At 47.1% G+C, this 14,490-nt stretch overlaps 7 protein-coding genes across 7 annotated transcripts; 1 reads left to right on the top strand and 6 right to left on the bottom strand.

Moving 5' to 3' along the window:
• Nucleotides 1-480: 480 nt before the first annotated feature.
• On the bottom strand, nt 481-1,184 carry BJ212DRAFT_1434878 (uncharacterized protein; the record flags this gene model as incomplete). Its single annotated transcript, XM_041337719.1, has 2 exons — nt 715-1,184; nt 481-668 (listed from the first exon to the last, which is right to left on the bottom strand). Coding segments are annotated over exons 1-2 (282 nt in total), but the record flags the coding sequence as incomplete, so codon positions are not given.
• Nucleotides 1,185-1,253: 69 nt separating this feature from the next.
• Nucleotides 1,254-2,998, top strand: BJ212DRAFT_1302042 (uncharacterized protein; the record flags this gene model as incomplete). The annotated part of the gene is made up of 8 exons (XM_041333213.1): nt 1,254-1,327; nt 1,376-1,502; nt 1,551-1,762; nt 1,834-1,951; nt 2,009-2,146; nt 2,210-2,355; nt 2,403-2,818; nt 2,868-2,998. 8 exons carry the CDS (start codon nt 1,254-1,256, stop codon nt 2,996-2,998), a joined length of 1,362 nt encoding a protein of 453 aa, XP_041189790.1.
• An 863-nt stretch (nt 2,999-3,861) lies between these two features.
• Nucleotides 3,862-4,304, bottom strand: BJ212DRAFT_1375085 (uncharacterized protein). Its single transcript, XM_041336427.1, has 2 exons — nt 4,216-4,304; nt 3,862-4,160 (listed from the first exon to the last, which is right to left on the bottom strand). The coding sequence occupies exon 2, from the start codon at nt 4,131-4,133 to the stop codon at nt 3,867-3,869; it is 267 nt and encodes an 88-aa protein (XP_041189789.1). The 5' UTR covers nt 4,134-4,160; nt 4,216-4,304; the 3' UTR covers nt 3,862-3,866.
• Nucleotides 3,862-5,975, bottom strand: BJ212DRAFT_1589406 (uncharacterized protein; the record flags this gene model as incomplete). Its single annotated transcript, XM_041342459.1, has 6 exons — nt 3,862-4,160; nt 4,216-4,304; nt 4,354-4,540; nt 4,617-4,684; nt 4,748-5,767; nt 5,798-5,975. 5 exons carry the CDS (start codon nt 5,973-5,975, stop codon nt 4,219-4,221), a joined length of 1,539 nt encoding a protein of 512 aa, XP_041189788.1. The 3' UTR covers nt 3,862-4,160; nt 4,216-4,218.
• A 713-nt stretch (nt 5,976-6,688) lies between these two features.
• Nucleotides 6,689-7,659, bottom strand: BJ212DRAFT_1302040 (uncharacterized protein; the record flags this gene model as incomplete). The annotated part of the gene is made up of 5 exons (XM_041333212.1): nt 6,689-6,792; nt 7,029-7,167; nt 7,222-7,247; nt 7,360-7,444; nt 7,543-7,659. 5 exons carry the CDS (start codon nt 7,657-7,659, stop codon nt 6,689-6,691), a joined length of 471 nt encoding a protein of 156 aa, XP_041189787.1.
• A 1,950-nt stretch (nt 7,660-9,609) lies between these two features.
• BJ212DRAFT_1483797 (uncharacterized protein) lies at nt 9,610-11,593 on the bottom strand (the record flags this gene model as incomplete). Its single annotated transcript, XM_041340681.1, has 6 exons — nt 9,610-9,701; nt 9,752-9,938; nt 9,993-10,165; nt 10,229-10,487; nt 10,513-11,157; nt 11,216-11,593. 6 exons carry the CDS (start codon nt 11,591-11,593, stop codon nt 9,610-9,612), a joined length of 1,734 nt encoding a protein of 577 aa, XP_041189786.1.
• Nucleotides 11,594-13,506: 1,913 nt separating this feature from the next.
• Nucleotides 13,507-13,931, bottom strand: BJ212DRAFT_1375060 (uncharacterized protein; the record flags this gene model as incomplete). The annotated part of the gene is made up of 1 exon (XM_041336426.1): nt 13,507-13,931. The coding sequence occupies exon 1, from the start codon at nt 13,834-13,836 to the stop codon at nt 13,510-13,512; it is 327 nt and encodes a 108-aa protein (XP_041189785.1). The 5' UTR covers nt 13,837-13,931.
• Between the last annotated feature and the right edge of the window lie 559 nt (nt 13,932-14,490).

Genomic DNA, 14,490 nt, shown 5'->3' with positions numbered 1-14,490 from the left:
AGCGCAGGTTCATTATTTCTTGTCTTAATTCTGATACGCAGGTGCCACTAATATCATCAGCGATATCCTAGAGGACCCATGAGAACCCCTTTAGAACCCAGGTCGGCTGAGGCCCAAACTTGTCCGGACACGTTTTGGGGATTTTTGTCCGGATGCCGTCCTGGGTTCACCTGAGGGCTGAATTTTGTCTGGACTCTGGCCCAGGTTACCAAAAATCTCAAAAAATGCGTTTTTTCTTATTCTAAGTAGCTAGGTGTGTTTAGAATAGCCACGAGAAGCAAAAAACAATCAAAAGTCGCCTTCTTCATCCCTCTGTGTGGCCCCGTTCCTCGAAGTCCTCTTGCGGAACGATTTGGCCGCTTCCGCCAACTGAGGCAAAGCAGTTGATAGGATATCGAAATCTGTGAGGTCTGCAGGTGCAAGTTCGAGTCCCGAGCGCGTTAGGTTGGGCTTAGATGAAAGTAGACAGAGAAAGGCAGTAGAAGGAAGGAAGGCAAAGTGGTTGCATTGGAACATGGCGGTTGCATCAGGAATGGAACGAAAATGACGATGAAAGTGTTGCTGGTAGATTTGGACGCCAAGGTACGAGACACCAGCGATAGCGTCTGCTTTGTCAACAGCAGCGTGTTTGCCGTTTTTACCGCCACCTTTCGAGTATATTGCAAAAACTGAGACTGTGTCAGCGATTACAATGACATGATAGCACAAACTCACCTCGGCTGATGTGAAGGCCCCACTCCGTGTATACAATCGCAAAGTCATCGACTTTGAGGGACGGAGGGGGACAAACGAGATCGAGCTCGTTCATAACTAGACGTGAGACAGGAGAACTGTACCAATGAAAGAAAAAAGATGTTGGTTTGCGCCAGTTGCACTTTTGTGGGCATCACATATAGTAGTCGACTTGCTCATTCGAACTTCAAGCGTCCAATGGAAGCTGTAAAAAGCAAGATTCGAACTCTCGCGTTCAACATTATCGACTGTGTCGTTCCGCTACACTACTCTACCATATTTGTCTGAACTTCGACCTGGCATACCACCACCCCCCTCGCAGATACGTTCACCTGGGTTGACACCCAAATTAGACGTTTTGTGTCCGGACTGTGACCTGGGTGAAACGGTCATTTGGGTCAATTTTTGTCCGGACGCCAGCCTGGGTTTCATGGGGGTTCTCATGGGTCCTTATCCTAGATCCATATCTGTCTGCTGCTCGTTTTTTCCGCCTCAACTACGACCTATTTGCTCACTTCGATATGGTTCTACGGGAGGGCATGCAGGCACAATTCGATCCTGATTGGATAGATCCGGACCAAGATCAAAGCGAAGAGTAAGATTTATATTTGCGTTCATGTAGCTAACTTCATCATTCGTTTAGAGCTCAAGCAATCAGGGAACACTGCCTCACAGTCTACCAGAAATTTAGCTCCTCAATTCCAAATTGGAGTGAGCTCGTGAAGAATTTCGAAGCTGAAGCCGAGTCTTTGAATGAGTTTCTAAGGGCGGTGAGCTGCATATATGCGCTTGTTTGAGACGCACTTATATATTTTTAGATGGAAAACGCTGCTAACAGTGCTTGCTGCGATGATACAGGTTCCCTCAAGCATAACGGACTCCAATATCTGCTCAAGGACCCAGCAAAGGATCGCTTCGACCCTCTGATTCTAAAGACCCATGGCAAGGCAGTATGGGGATGGAATCACACGACCACTGCAAGACTACTTTGTCCTGCTCATGACATTCTCGAGTTCGACGAAGACCCTCAGTGAGTTTTTTATGCTTTGTTGCTTCCATTCACTTACAACACTCTCATATGCAGCGCATATATGGACCGAGTGAAGTCGGGGCAGAAAAAATCACCTCGAAACAATGGCCATCCATGTTCTACGACATGAGCCTGTACAACCCGAGGAATAAGAAGTTAGGTTTCTTACACGGCCATGCAATTGTACAGGTACGTTCATCTTTAGCTCAGTATCTCACTTTCAATTACTATTGTCATGTCTTATAGGGATGGCATCACATCTTCACAGGACCAATGTCCGCGTTGTCGAAAGAGTGCACACATCGCTCTTCAAAGCCTGCGAAGGGCAAAAAACATCATCTGACGGAGCCGGGACCCAGAAACATCATGTATGCTGCAATACAGGTAATGTCTCTATCTATCTACGAGCTATTACAACTACTCAAAGACTTCATTACATCTTACTAGATGTATTTTGTCGCATGTAATGCCGAATCCTGGACTCCCGAGGTCGGCACTATGAATCTCGACGACTTATACTATACTGCGGTTGACCTTCTCAAGACGCATGCGGATGAGCAATGGGTGAAGGATTTGATACAGTTTTGGAAAGAGTTAATTGTTCTTTTTTTTCTGCTGTGAACTTCATTGATTGTTCTAGCGAGTCACCTGGACTTATGCAAGGTCATCCATCGAAGCGCCGGAGGGTTGCCGCAAACTCAACAGCGTCAGACAGTGAAGACGACATGGACGACTTTTTCAGCAATGACTCTGAAGAAACACAAGGTGGATCTGGGCGCGATGGACTGACCACAGACTGCGAACCAGGCGCACCCACAGGCAGCACCAACAACCCAACGAGCACCACGCAACACGAACCCAACACTGGACCCAGCTCCACAACGCTGGCTGCTGAATCCGATTCGACACGTGGCACTGCTGCTGCTGGATCGAGCTCAACGGATGGTGCCACTGGACAGGGCCGACAGGCTGGATCAACGGACGTGCACGGCAACGGTGATGATGAAGATGACAACGACGGTCAGCCCCGGCGCAGACGCAGGCTCGACCAGCAAGGTAATATTTTTATTATATACACTGGGCGCTTACAATTGTTTCTCCCCAGACACCCAAAGGGAGCGCTCCCCATTGACCCCTCCACCCACATCTCCCGTCGTGCCACCAACTACCACTCGCGGGCGTGGCCATGGTCCCAGCAACCACCGTGGTCGAGGCAAACGTGGCGGCAAATGCTGACCCTCGGCTTGCTTATGCTTTCGAGTTTTTTTTTGTCATCTTGTTGCATTGTTCTTCATGTTGTCGGCACTTCTCATGTTTTCGTATCATTACAAGTTGTTCAATCAATGAATTTTAAATGAATCGAAATACATGATTGGGAACCATTGCACGACAATCAAGGCCTGAACAGGTTTGAAATCTCTTGTATTCTGGCCGGCTCTTACAAGCTCTCCCTAGCTATACACGATCCACAAGTTCTTGAATGATTCACCTGTCTTGTTACAACCTTGCATAAAACCCGAACCATCGAAGCTCGTGCATGGCGTCTCACCAGCCTGGCGTCGCCTTGTGGCACCTAGTGAACCTGGTGTACTCATACACGACAAGGTGACGACATATAAGGTGAGTGCCCTTTTGTTGATGAGGAAGGGCGGGAGGGATGCCATCAGCGAAGCGCGGGAAAGGCTAGAATTCTGCACATGCCTGCGAAGCACTTCGTATATTGCCATTGGTAGATTGTCATCTGCAATGAAGGATCTTCCAATGGTACCCGAACTTGACGGAACTACACTCTAGTTGCCGAGGGTAGAAATTGGAGATTGAGCTGAGCATGATATACATTACACAACGGCTGGCCTACTGGGGAACTTCTGGGAAACACCAGCGATGTCATACTGAGCTCGGAGAGTCGGAGACGACATTTTTCGGGAGGGTTCCGTTTCACCTCAGTGGCGGAGCAGCGAGCACAGGCATTTAGAGAATGCTCGTTAGAGTCCAAATGTTTCTACTAAACATCTGGTGAACATTTGAATCCTATGTTATGGTGCTCGCTTCGGGGCGGGACAGTCTAGAGTATAACTTTGGAAGCCAACCATACGATGGATTATCAACCAAAATCATAATGCTCCAAGACTAGATAAGGTACTGGGACAGTCCCGAATAGTCTCATGTTGAATAGACATAAAATCGGAAAAAAAGAATCACAACGATTCAGCAATTGCTTGAAGGTCGAATCTAACGTGTCTCCGCCAAAAGTTGTCCCAGATATGAATGGCATGAGAACAAGACGAACTACCCACAATGCAACAAGCAGCATAAAAATTGTACGTGTATCGTTCAACAGCATGGCTGGTTGTGTGCACCGTGAATGCATGGCCAGCCTGACGTGGATATGATTCCTCTGTTTTAAAAAAGAAATTAAGAAATGCCCGTTTAAAAAAAAGCAAAGCAAGTACCTCTCATGAGAAAGGTACAAGAGGCCCAGCACCAGAACCAGCATAAACACAGTCCATCTTCACATCCGGTAGCGGGTGATCGCTCGTCCCTTTGTAAAATGTCAATGCAGCATCATTGTGAGCACAGAAGTACACTACCAGCATGACAATACGGGATTCCGTCCTCCTTGTGTCCCCACCACATCACAGGCGACCACTCGTCCACGAGGTTGGCGAGCGTCTGGAGGTGGCCGTATGCAGCCGGTTGGGGGCCACGCGGTCGGCGCAGTGCGACAAAAGTGAAGAAACAGGCAAATATAAACAATGCAATGCATAAGTTCCAGATCTGCACGAGGTTGTGAGGAAGTCGTAGCAGTTTTACACAGGCAATAGGTGCGAACCTGGGGAGTGTTCATGCTTACCGACAACCTTTGTATTGTCATGTCAAAGATATCGTTATATATCTGGAATGAAAGCCCAAACATCCAGTCTGTGATCGTCGAGGATGGTGTTCAATAACACCTATAAAAGATACTAGACGGAAATGACTCACGCAGGAAAGGCTTCGCGACGAAAAGTACAAGACAGATCGGGTGAGTGAAAGTCGTCTTCACTGAGTTCGTTGCTGTTCTAAGCCCTTTCTTTTCGGTAGCGCATCTCCACTGTCTTTCGTCTCGAATGACATTCGCGATGAGCTCTGAGCAATGCAGCCCAAGTGTCAACGGTCCCTGTATGACTGCCATGTTGACGAAGAGTAGAATCCATATCCAAAGATTGACACCCGGCACATAATACCGGATGAAACTGGACGACTCGTTGGGCGAGAACGACCACGTTTTTGTGGTCATCGGGATGGCAAAAGAATTCTTGTGCGAGATATATGTGATGAGTGCGGCCCATCCAGCGCATGCTGCAACGATCACCCAAAGAAAAATCATAACTTTCCGGATGCTAGGGTGAGCATGCCACGCAGAGGGCTGTATCTCTGATGGCTTCGCTGGACCTCCATACGTGTCTAGGTCAGACACACAATGCATGCACCGCAGAGTAGCAGGAGTTAATTGTGTGTGGTAGACCAGTGCGGCAGTCAAGTCGAAAGGTGAGGAGCTCCACGTCAATGTTTTGATAGCCCGCATCGCTGACAATGTGATGATCACCTGGAGGAGGAGTGCGATGCCCAAAACGAGGAGTGGAAACCCTGCGATTGCAAGAACCCAATGTGACGGGAGAATGTCGAGACATACGACGACTGAAGCCGAGCTGTAGGATATAATGAGGAGGACAGCCGAGATACCATTGAACAGGGTTCCGTTAGGGTTATACCACCCACGAGCCGCGGTCAGAAGGCGCAGATTGGCGTTGAAACGAAGTCGAGACTCTGAGGCCAGCGCAGAGTGCAATGAGATGCCGTGTACGAGGCCTATGGACTCGGTGCACAACGTGACGATGAAGTTGAGTGCCAGGGCCAATATCTCCCCCTTCAGGGGCAACGGATTATTGAAATTGTAAGCATGCACAGTCAAGTGGGTCCCGGTTACTCCAAAAACTCCGTGATTGGCTAAAGTGACAATGCCTGCAATGATGCATGAGCAGCTGAAGATACCTGAGCATGCCATTCCAACAAGGGCATATCTCCGACTTGTCAGACTGCGGTCGTAGAAGTTGGTTCTAGTATCAGCAGAGAACTTCGCATCAGATACCATCCAGTCAAAGTCCTGGTCATTCAGGAGTGCGTCATATGGACGCGAACTTTCATCTGCCGGTTTGGAAGAAGTTGCCATGAGAGGCAGAAACAGGAAGGCTAGTCTCAGATGAAGAGAGGCTCAGACTAGAAATGAAAGGAGAACTATATAGATAGTTAGAATGGAAATATGTATTGGTAAATGTTAATACTCACCTCAGTATTCGGATGGAGGGACTGAGGAGATTTCATTCCGGGGATGTCTGAATAAAAGAAACCTGTTGGAACGGAGAACAAAACGTTCACGTGCAGAACACGTGTAGCAAAGGGTTATTGTGTAAAGTATGTATGACGAATGCGTTTTGATACGATGGGCACGCAGATTTAATCTGATGACCATAGCTTCTGGAGCATCTGATTTCGTGATAGAAAAGCGGTCGTGCGACGCGGCATTTATGTGTATCCAGTACACCGTTAATTGATATCGCATTGCAGTACAGCAATGCTGAAAGTGCACACGTCAGGATGGTGATCGCTGAAAGCCAGTTAAGCCTAACATCCTTATATTGCACATATATCCTTGCAAGATGCACAGACCTGCCATTGTTTGTCGACCAAGTAAGGCCAATGAGGCACAAGATTAGAAGTCAAATGAGTTTGCAGGTTAGAGTCATCGGAAGCAGTGATATCTGACTGCATGTATGTAACTTTAGCAAATACAACTTCAATGCGACTTCGAAGATGCTCACCTTGGTAAGAACGTCAGGTTGATCAATTAATGCATCTCAGGCGTAATTGATTTGTCCCTATTAGTCAAACCCTTGCTTGGATGGCGTAAAAACTGATATGGGACGACCACATCTGGGCTAGTACAGGGTTCCCCAACACGTTTGTCTCCTTGTCGCTCTCATCTTCCTCTATGAACATTGCACGATACAATGGTGACTGCTGAGACAGTCGTTGCCAATGTTGGGAAGCTGAATGGATGCGACCCTCGTTGTCGGAGAAAAAGCTAGTCTAACGGGTCAGTGCATTACACCTAGTCAGAACTTGGTTTGGATGCAACGTTCGATAGAGAAACAGACAAGAAGTAAGCAGTGAGGACCCTATGAAAGCTGTGTTGACTTTTAGCGGTATGAATCATTTAACAAACCTCGATCCACCGTAGAACCCCTGTTCACCAATACACGTGTAAAGAGCTCCCCAATTTTGCTAAGTGCATCAAGATTACCAACAAGGCGTTCGAGGAACCACACCAGAGAGCACTTCTGCCCGGTACCAAGTCCGAAGTGCTGAAAATGATGTAGTATTCATTGGATCATATAAAAGAAGCTGAGGAATCACACCGTCATATTGCATTGGATTTCGCGGTCTATAACAAGAAGGGTGAAAATACAGTAAATGTACAAGATCTTCACTTCACGAGCGCATCGCCCCTGCGCAATGTGTCAATGAGAGTTACCCGACGTCGAAGTTGCACATACCTATTAACCATAGCTTATTTGTGTGCCAGCTCATTGTTAGTAATGGCTTTGCATTGACAACAGCAATCTCTTGTACTAAACGCGCCTACACCGTCTTCCTACTCTTATTTTTGCTGGCAGCTAATACAGCATGAATACCTGCTCTCATGTGCTGTTTTCTGGAAGCGTAGCAGGTCTCATGACATTCTTCTCTGAGCGCTTCTGTAATATGCACTTGACAGCGGGGGAAGCGGTGATGAGAGCATGGCAGAGGATATGCAGCGGCAGCGCGCAGGTAAGAATGCGAATATAAAGGAGCATACGGGAGATAATGCGCTCTACCCTTGCACACTTTCTAAGCAGGGAAGATGGGAGTCGGACGCTTGCGGAATGAGCGTTTGTGAAGCATTGGAGTTGGAGGGGGGAGATAGTATATTTGATAGAAGTAAAGTATTCGAGTTGAGGGCCTCTGGTTGAGTGTTCATTCAGCAGCAGTAGAAAAGAGGCAGGCAACAAATACCATGGAGGACCGAAAAAGCGAAGAAAGGTAGTACTGACTGCGTCTTGAGATGATGCCCACGACCATGCGCGGTCACTCGTTTGGAAGAAAGAAACCAATATTGTATGTGAAGGAATCAGACTACAATGCAATATGAAAGATTGTTTAGCAACAAGGACAGTCGAAACAAAATATGGGAGACCTGACTTGCAGGAGTACTTGTGTGAATCTTGATGATATATTTGCGAGCGTGCCAAATGAATCGGTGCCCACTTGAAAGCACTGGGAGGTTTCAGTGACTAGCAGTAGATGTGCGCTCGCCGTTTGAACTTTGGGAGCCACAGTGGCGCAGCATTTTCACTATGCCCGATACCTCCTGCCATATATAGGAACGACGATCTGCCAGTGCCTGGCTTCCGTATCCTTTATACTCCCTCAGTATATCGGAGCCTCTGCAAACATTAACATCGACCAGTACTTTCCGCATCGATTTCCATCAGTGTGTATGACATGTTTCAATACATCCTACTTCTAGGATCCCTCGATGAAATCACATCAGCGACACAATAGGATTCAAGTCCATCTGGCCATTCCCAATCACGATTGTCAGAAGTTACCTTTGCCCTCACACTTTGATGTTGCCTTTGTCGTCAAAGGTCATGAGTTGTGGCGGAGTGGTACAGGATTTGATGGTAAGTCTTTCAAACTGCAATACTCAGGCCAATGTATGGTTACGCCTTGCACAAATTACCCTCCCACTGTGGCAAATTCCCTCGCCTGCCAGTGTACGTTGAATGGTTTGCCCTCTACGTGATCCGCAACCTGCGACCGATTTGTATTGACTTGCCTGTTTAACTCGTCACTAACGTGGTTTTGCATCCGTCGTTGGTGTTCAAGATTTTTTGCAAGCAGGTTATTCAAGGCCAAGAATTGGGCCAAACGAAGTAGATGTCTTGTGGGTCGATGATGTTCTCGAGTTTGCTGACGTCAATCCTTACCCTAATTTTCACTTATTCGATAGCACATGTAGAGCGCATATGGCACAACTTAATATTCAGATCGCCGTTTGGCAATGACTTCGTACCAGATCTGTTCCCGTTGCGAAGAGAGTTGGTGTTATGTGTGTTACGGTAATGGCAAGTTGTTGTAATCGACTAGCGCACTTTGAAACAGCAGAACGATGCATCGATGAATGTTGACTTTGAATCTCAATATTTGTACGAGATTTGAGGATATCATGACTGTTTCAGACAATTCGCAGTCTCGTTTTCATGGATGTTTAAATTGAGGGTATGTCATGGTCCTCTGCTTCAGGTCAAGACCGCAGTTGATATCAATACGCACTCAGATCTCAGATACATAGTTGATGGTGATTTGTTGGTTGGTCACTACATATAGACTGACCACAGGTCCTACCACAGCATGTAGTATGTACTATATGCGATACGATCCCACCGAGACTCTGATTCTTTAATGTCGGCCAATTTCACTCATAATCACAGCTCACCTGTGCACTTCCTATTCATATTCCAACTCAACACATCCTCCACAGCTCGTATAGATTTGTCCATTCATCCGTTAAGTCCAAGCTACAGCAATATTAAGACGAACTACCTACAATGCGGCAAGCACCATAAAAATTGTACATGTATCATTCGATGGCACGGCTGGTTGTGTGCCCGTCAATGCATCGCCAGCCTGATGTGAATATAGTTCCTCTATTTACAAAGAGAAATTGAAAAAATGTCCTTAAAAAGCATAGCAAGTACCTCTCACGAGAGGGGTACCAGAGAACCAGACCCAGACCCAGAACCAGCATAAACGCAGTCCATCTTCACTTTCGGCAGCGGGTGATCGCTCGTCCCTTTGTGAAAGTGTCAATGCAGCATCATCGTGAGAACATAAGTACCCTACCAGCATGACAGTACGGAATTCCGTCCTCCTTGTGTCCCCACCACATCACAGGCGACCACTCGTCCACGAGGTTGGCGAGTGTCTGGAGGTGGCCGTATGCAGCTGGCTGGGGGCCACGTGGTCGGCGGAGTGCGACGAAAGTGAAGAAACAGGCAAATATGAAGAGCGCTATGCATAAGTTCCAGACCTGCAGGAGGGCATGAGGATGTCGTAGCAGTTTACATAGGCGGTAGGTGCGAACCTGGGCAGTGAACATAGATACCCCCAAGCCGGCCAGTTGCCCGTCTACGGCGCTGCTAGTGCCTACGGTGTTGTCAGTGCCTGTGAGGTAATCAGGGCTTATGAGGTAATCAGGGCGTATGGGGTGAACAGTGCTTTCAGTGCCTAAGTTGATTGCAAGCCCGAACATCCAGTCTGTGATCGTTGATGACAGTGTTCAATAACACCGATAAAGAAAATGAGGCGTGAATAACTCACGCAGGAAAGGCTTTGCGACAAAAAGGATGAGACAAATCGGATGGCTGGAAATCATCTTCACTGGGTTCGTCGCCGTCGTAAGTCCTTTCTTTCTGGTACTAGCGTATCTCCACTGTCTTTCGTCTCGAATGACATTTGCGATGAGCTCCGAGCAATGGAGCCCAAGTGTCAATGGCCCCTGGATAGCTGCCATGTTGACATAGAGCAGAATCCACACCTCAAGATCAACACCTGGTATAGGATACTGGATGCCATTGGACTGCCAGGTGAGGAAGAATGTCCACTGAAAGACCGCCCCACTCTTCCGAATAGTTATTCCACATATACATGACGAGTGCGGCCCATCCAGCGCATGCTGCAACGATCACCCAAAGAAAAATGACAACTTTCCGGATGCTAGGGTGAGCATGCCACGCAGAGGGCTGTATCTCTGATGGCTTCGCTGGACCTCCAAACGTGTCTAAGTTAGACACACAACGCATGCACCGTAATGTAACAGGGGACAATTGCGTGTGGTGGACCAGTGCGGCGGTCAAGTCGAAAGGTGAGGAGCTCCACGTCAATATTTTGACAGCACGCATCGCTGACAATGCGATCATCACCTGGAGGAGGAGTGCGATGCCCAAAATGAGGAGAGGTAACCCCACAATGGCAACACTCTCACTCAAGTCAGAGCTTCGAGTGTTGAGACATACGATGAATGAAACCGAGCTGTAGGATATGATGAGGAGGACAGCCAAGATGACGTTAAGCAGGGCGCCGTTAGGGTTATACCATCCACGAGCTGCGGTCAGAAGGCGCAGATTGGTGTTGAAATGAAGCCGAGACTCTGAGGCTAGTGCAGAGCGCAATGAAATACCGTGTACGAAGCCTATGGACTCGGTACACAATGTGACGATTAAGTCAAGTGCCAGGGCCAATATCTCCCTCTTCATGGGCAACCAGGAACCAGGCAAATATGTAGAGTCAGTTAGTCACACTGGTTACTCCGAAGACTCCTTGGTTGGCTAAAGTGATGATGCTTGCAACGATGCATGAGCAGCCAAAGATACCTGAGCATGCCATTCCGACAAGGGCATATCTCCGACTTGTCAGACTGCGGTCGTAGAAATTGGTTCTAGTATCAACAGAGAACTTCGCATCAGATATCATCCAGCCAAAGTCCTGGTCATTCGGGAGTGCGTCGTATGGATGCGAACTTTCATCTGCCGGTTTGGAAGAAGCTGCCATGGGAGGCAGACACAGGGAAGACAGTCTTGAATGAAGAGGGGCTCGGACTAGACGGATAAAGAGACTGAGGAGAGATCGTTCTGGGGATGCTGGAATAAGAGAAACCTGTTGGGGATGAACAGTGCATGTGGGCATTATGAACACCCAGATTAAATATATTTCACTTATGGCCATAGCCTCTGGTGTATGGTGCGACTTCATGATGGAAAAACGGCCATGTGACGCGGTATTTATCAGGGTATAGGGTCGTTATATTGCATTAAAACAGGCTAAGCGTAAGCTTATCACTGGTAGAGAGTGATGCAGGAGCGGTGCTAAGCAGTGGTTGTGTGATATTGTTCCGAGGTGAATCAAAATCCTGTTCTAGGGTTAGATCCAATTGCCATATATGTGCCCTTCCGAGAGCAAGCATGATCGATTTGATGCATATGCTGGCTTCTTAGTACTTCAGCTTTATTCTACGCCCATATTCCATGGCGTTAGTAACTCATCAACTTCAAACCCTGAGCAAACAAAGTCCCGGAGAACACCCTTACGGAACTCACAATGAAGTGACCCCAGACTCTATAGCTCGACCTATGTTGCAATCATCACTGAACAGCCAACTGAATGCCATATCATATTCACCAGCTAACTTATTCACGCACCATCCCAGATTTCAGCCTTGGTTTGCACACCGACCTGGGCAGTACCTGTTTCTTCACTCTTGTTGCTCGCATCCCGCCTCCGACATTTTTTTTCCACAAAATCTGGTTGTCGTTTCAACATTAATCCTGCGTCCTCATGACACGACTTTTGTCATCTTCATACCTGCCCTGCAAACATTGAAGTTGCCTTCGTCGTCGGAGATAATGAGTTGTGGCAGAGCAGTACAGGATTTAATGGTAAGTCTTGCCAGTCACGCATTCAAACTACGATACTCAGCCTGCCACATTGATGCAGGTTTACAGATTACACAAAGACAGTGCCATATTCTCCCACTATGGCAATTTCCCTCACCCACTGGTGTACATCGAATGATTTTGCCCTTTACGTGACCTGCAACCCGCGACTGCCTTGTATCAACTTGCCTGCTCAACTGATAGTCAACGGTGTTTCATATCCGTCGTTAGTGTTCGGTATCTTTCGCAAGCAGAGCATTTGATGCTGAGGTTTGGCTCAAACAAGGTTATGGATCAATGGTGATGTTCTCGAGCTTGCTGACGTCAACATATGGCACAGCTTGATATTCAGATTGCCATTTGACAATGACTTCTTCGTATCCGATCTGTTCCCGTTGCGAAGAGAATTGGTGTTGTGTATTACGGTAGTGGACTCGATAAGCGCACTCCGAAACAGCAGAACGATGAATGTTGACTTCGAATCTCGATATTTGTAGGAGATTTTGAGGAGATCGTGACCGTTTCAGACAATTCGCAGTCTCGTTTTCGTGGATGTTTAAATTGAGGGTATGTGATGGTCATCTACTTCAGGTCAAGACCATTTCCCATGCAGTTAATATCACTCATGATGCACGCTCAGATCTCAGATATACAGTTGATAATGATTTGTTCGTCGGTCACTACATATAGACCGACCACATATTGCCTACCACAGCAAGTAGTACGTACCATGTGATACGATCCTACCGAGACTCTGATTCTTTAATGTCCGCCAATTTCACTGGCATTCACAGCCCCACCTGTACGCTTCTGATTCATATTCCATCCTCTACAACTCATATAGATTTGTCCAATCATCCATCATGGTATTATAAAGTCCGAGCTGGAATAATGTCACTACCTACAGCGCAGCAAGCAGCATAAAAATTGTACGCGTATCATTGAACCCTTTGAAAAAAGAAAAACAAGTACTTCTCATGAGAGGGGTACCAGAGACCCAGCACCGGAACCAGCATAAACACAGTCCATCTTCACATCCGGTAGCGGGTGATCGCTCGTCCCTTTGTAAAAGTGTCAAAGCAGTGATATTGCGAGCATATAAGTACCTTACCAGCATGACAGTACGGAATTCCATCCTCTTTGTGTCCCCACCACATCACAGGCGACCACTCATCCACGAGGTTGGCGAGCGTCTGGAGGTGGCCGTATGTAGCCGGCTGGGGACCGCGCGGTCTGCGCAGTGCGACGAAAGTGAAGATACAGGCAAATATAAACAGTGCAATGCATAAGTTCTAAATCTGCACGAGTGTGTGAGGATCTCGTAGCAGTTTGACATAGGCAGTAAATGCGAGCCTGGGCAGTGAACATGCCTACCACCAGAGATGATATTGTCCCTGAATAGGCAAAGTCAATTATCGTGAACGAACACCCAAACATCCAGTCTGTGATCGTCGTGTTCAATAACACCGATGAAAATACTATATGCAAATGACTCATGCAGGAAAGGCTTCGCGACGAAAAGTATGAGACAGATCGGATGAGTGAAAATCATCTTCACCGGGTTTGTCGCCGTGCTAAGTCCTTTCCTGCTGGTAGCGCATCTCCACTGCCTTTCGTCTCGAATGACATTCGCGATGAGCTCCAAGCAATGCAGTCCAAGCATCAATGGTCCCTGGACAACTGCCACGTTGACAAAGATCAGAATCCACACCTCAAGATTGACACCCGGTATATCATCAGTAAACCGATGAACATATTAAAATACCATATTATACCATATATTGATAACAATCGCAACAATGTCTACAAATATGGAGGGAGGGTTGACATGACAATATATAACCTTATGTAGGAAGAATGTGTTTCAAAGACGGCCAATCAAGTTGTGGTGTGCTCGAGACACTATCTTCTGAGCGAATTTTAACGCAAAGGAAATACAAAACGCTGGCTAAGGAAGTTGATTGTAGTCTAGACTTATCAACGTCGGCACAGACGTCAGCGCCCATAATTGGTGTGCATTATTTCAGTCGTGCGAAGATTAGTCGACACAGACTACTTGATGTGAAAGTCGATACGTTTCCTCCCGTTTGTGAATGTCTGTTCTCAATATTTGGCTGTATGACGAGAAAACGCGAGATCGAGTTTGACAGC

The sequence above is a fragment of the Suillus subaureus genome (assembly GCF_016647635.1).
Source record: "Suillus subaureus strain MN1 chromosome Unknown BJ212scaffold_30, whole genome shotgun sequence".
Classification (NCBI taxonomy): Eukaryota; Fungi; Basidiomycota; class Agaricomycetes; order Boletales; family Suillaceae; genus Suillus; species Suillus subaureus.
The sequence above is the reverse complement of the archived record's forward strand: the minus strand, read 5'-3'. Positions and strand labels throughout refer to the sequence as shown.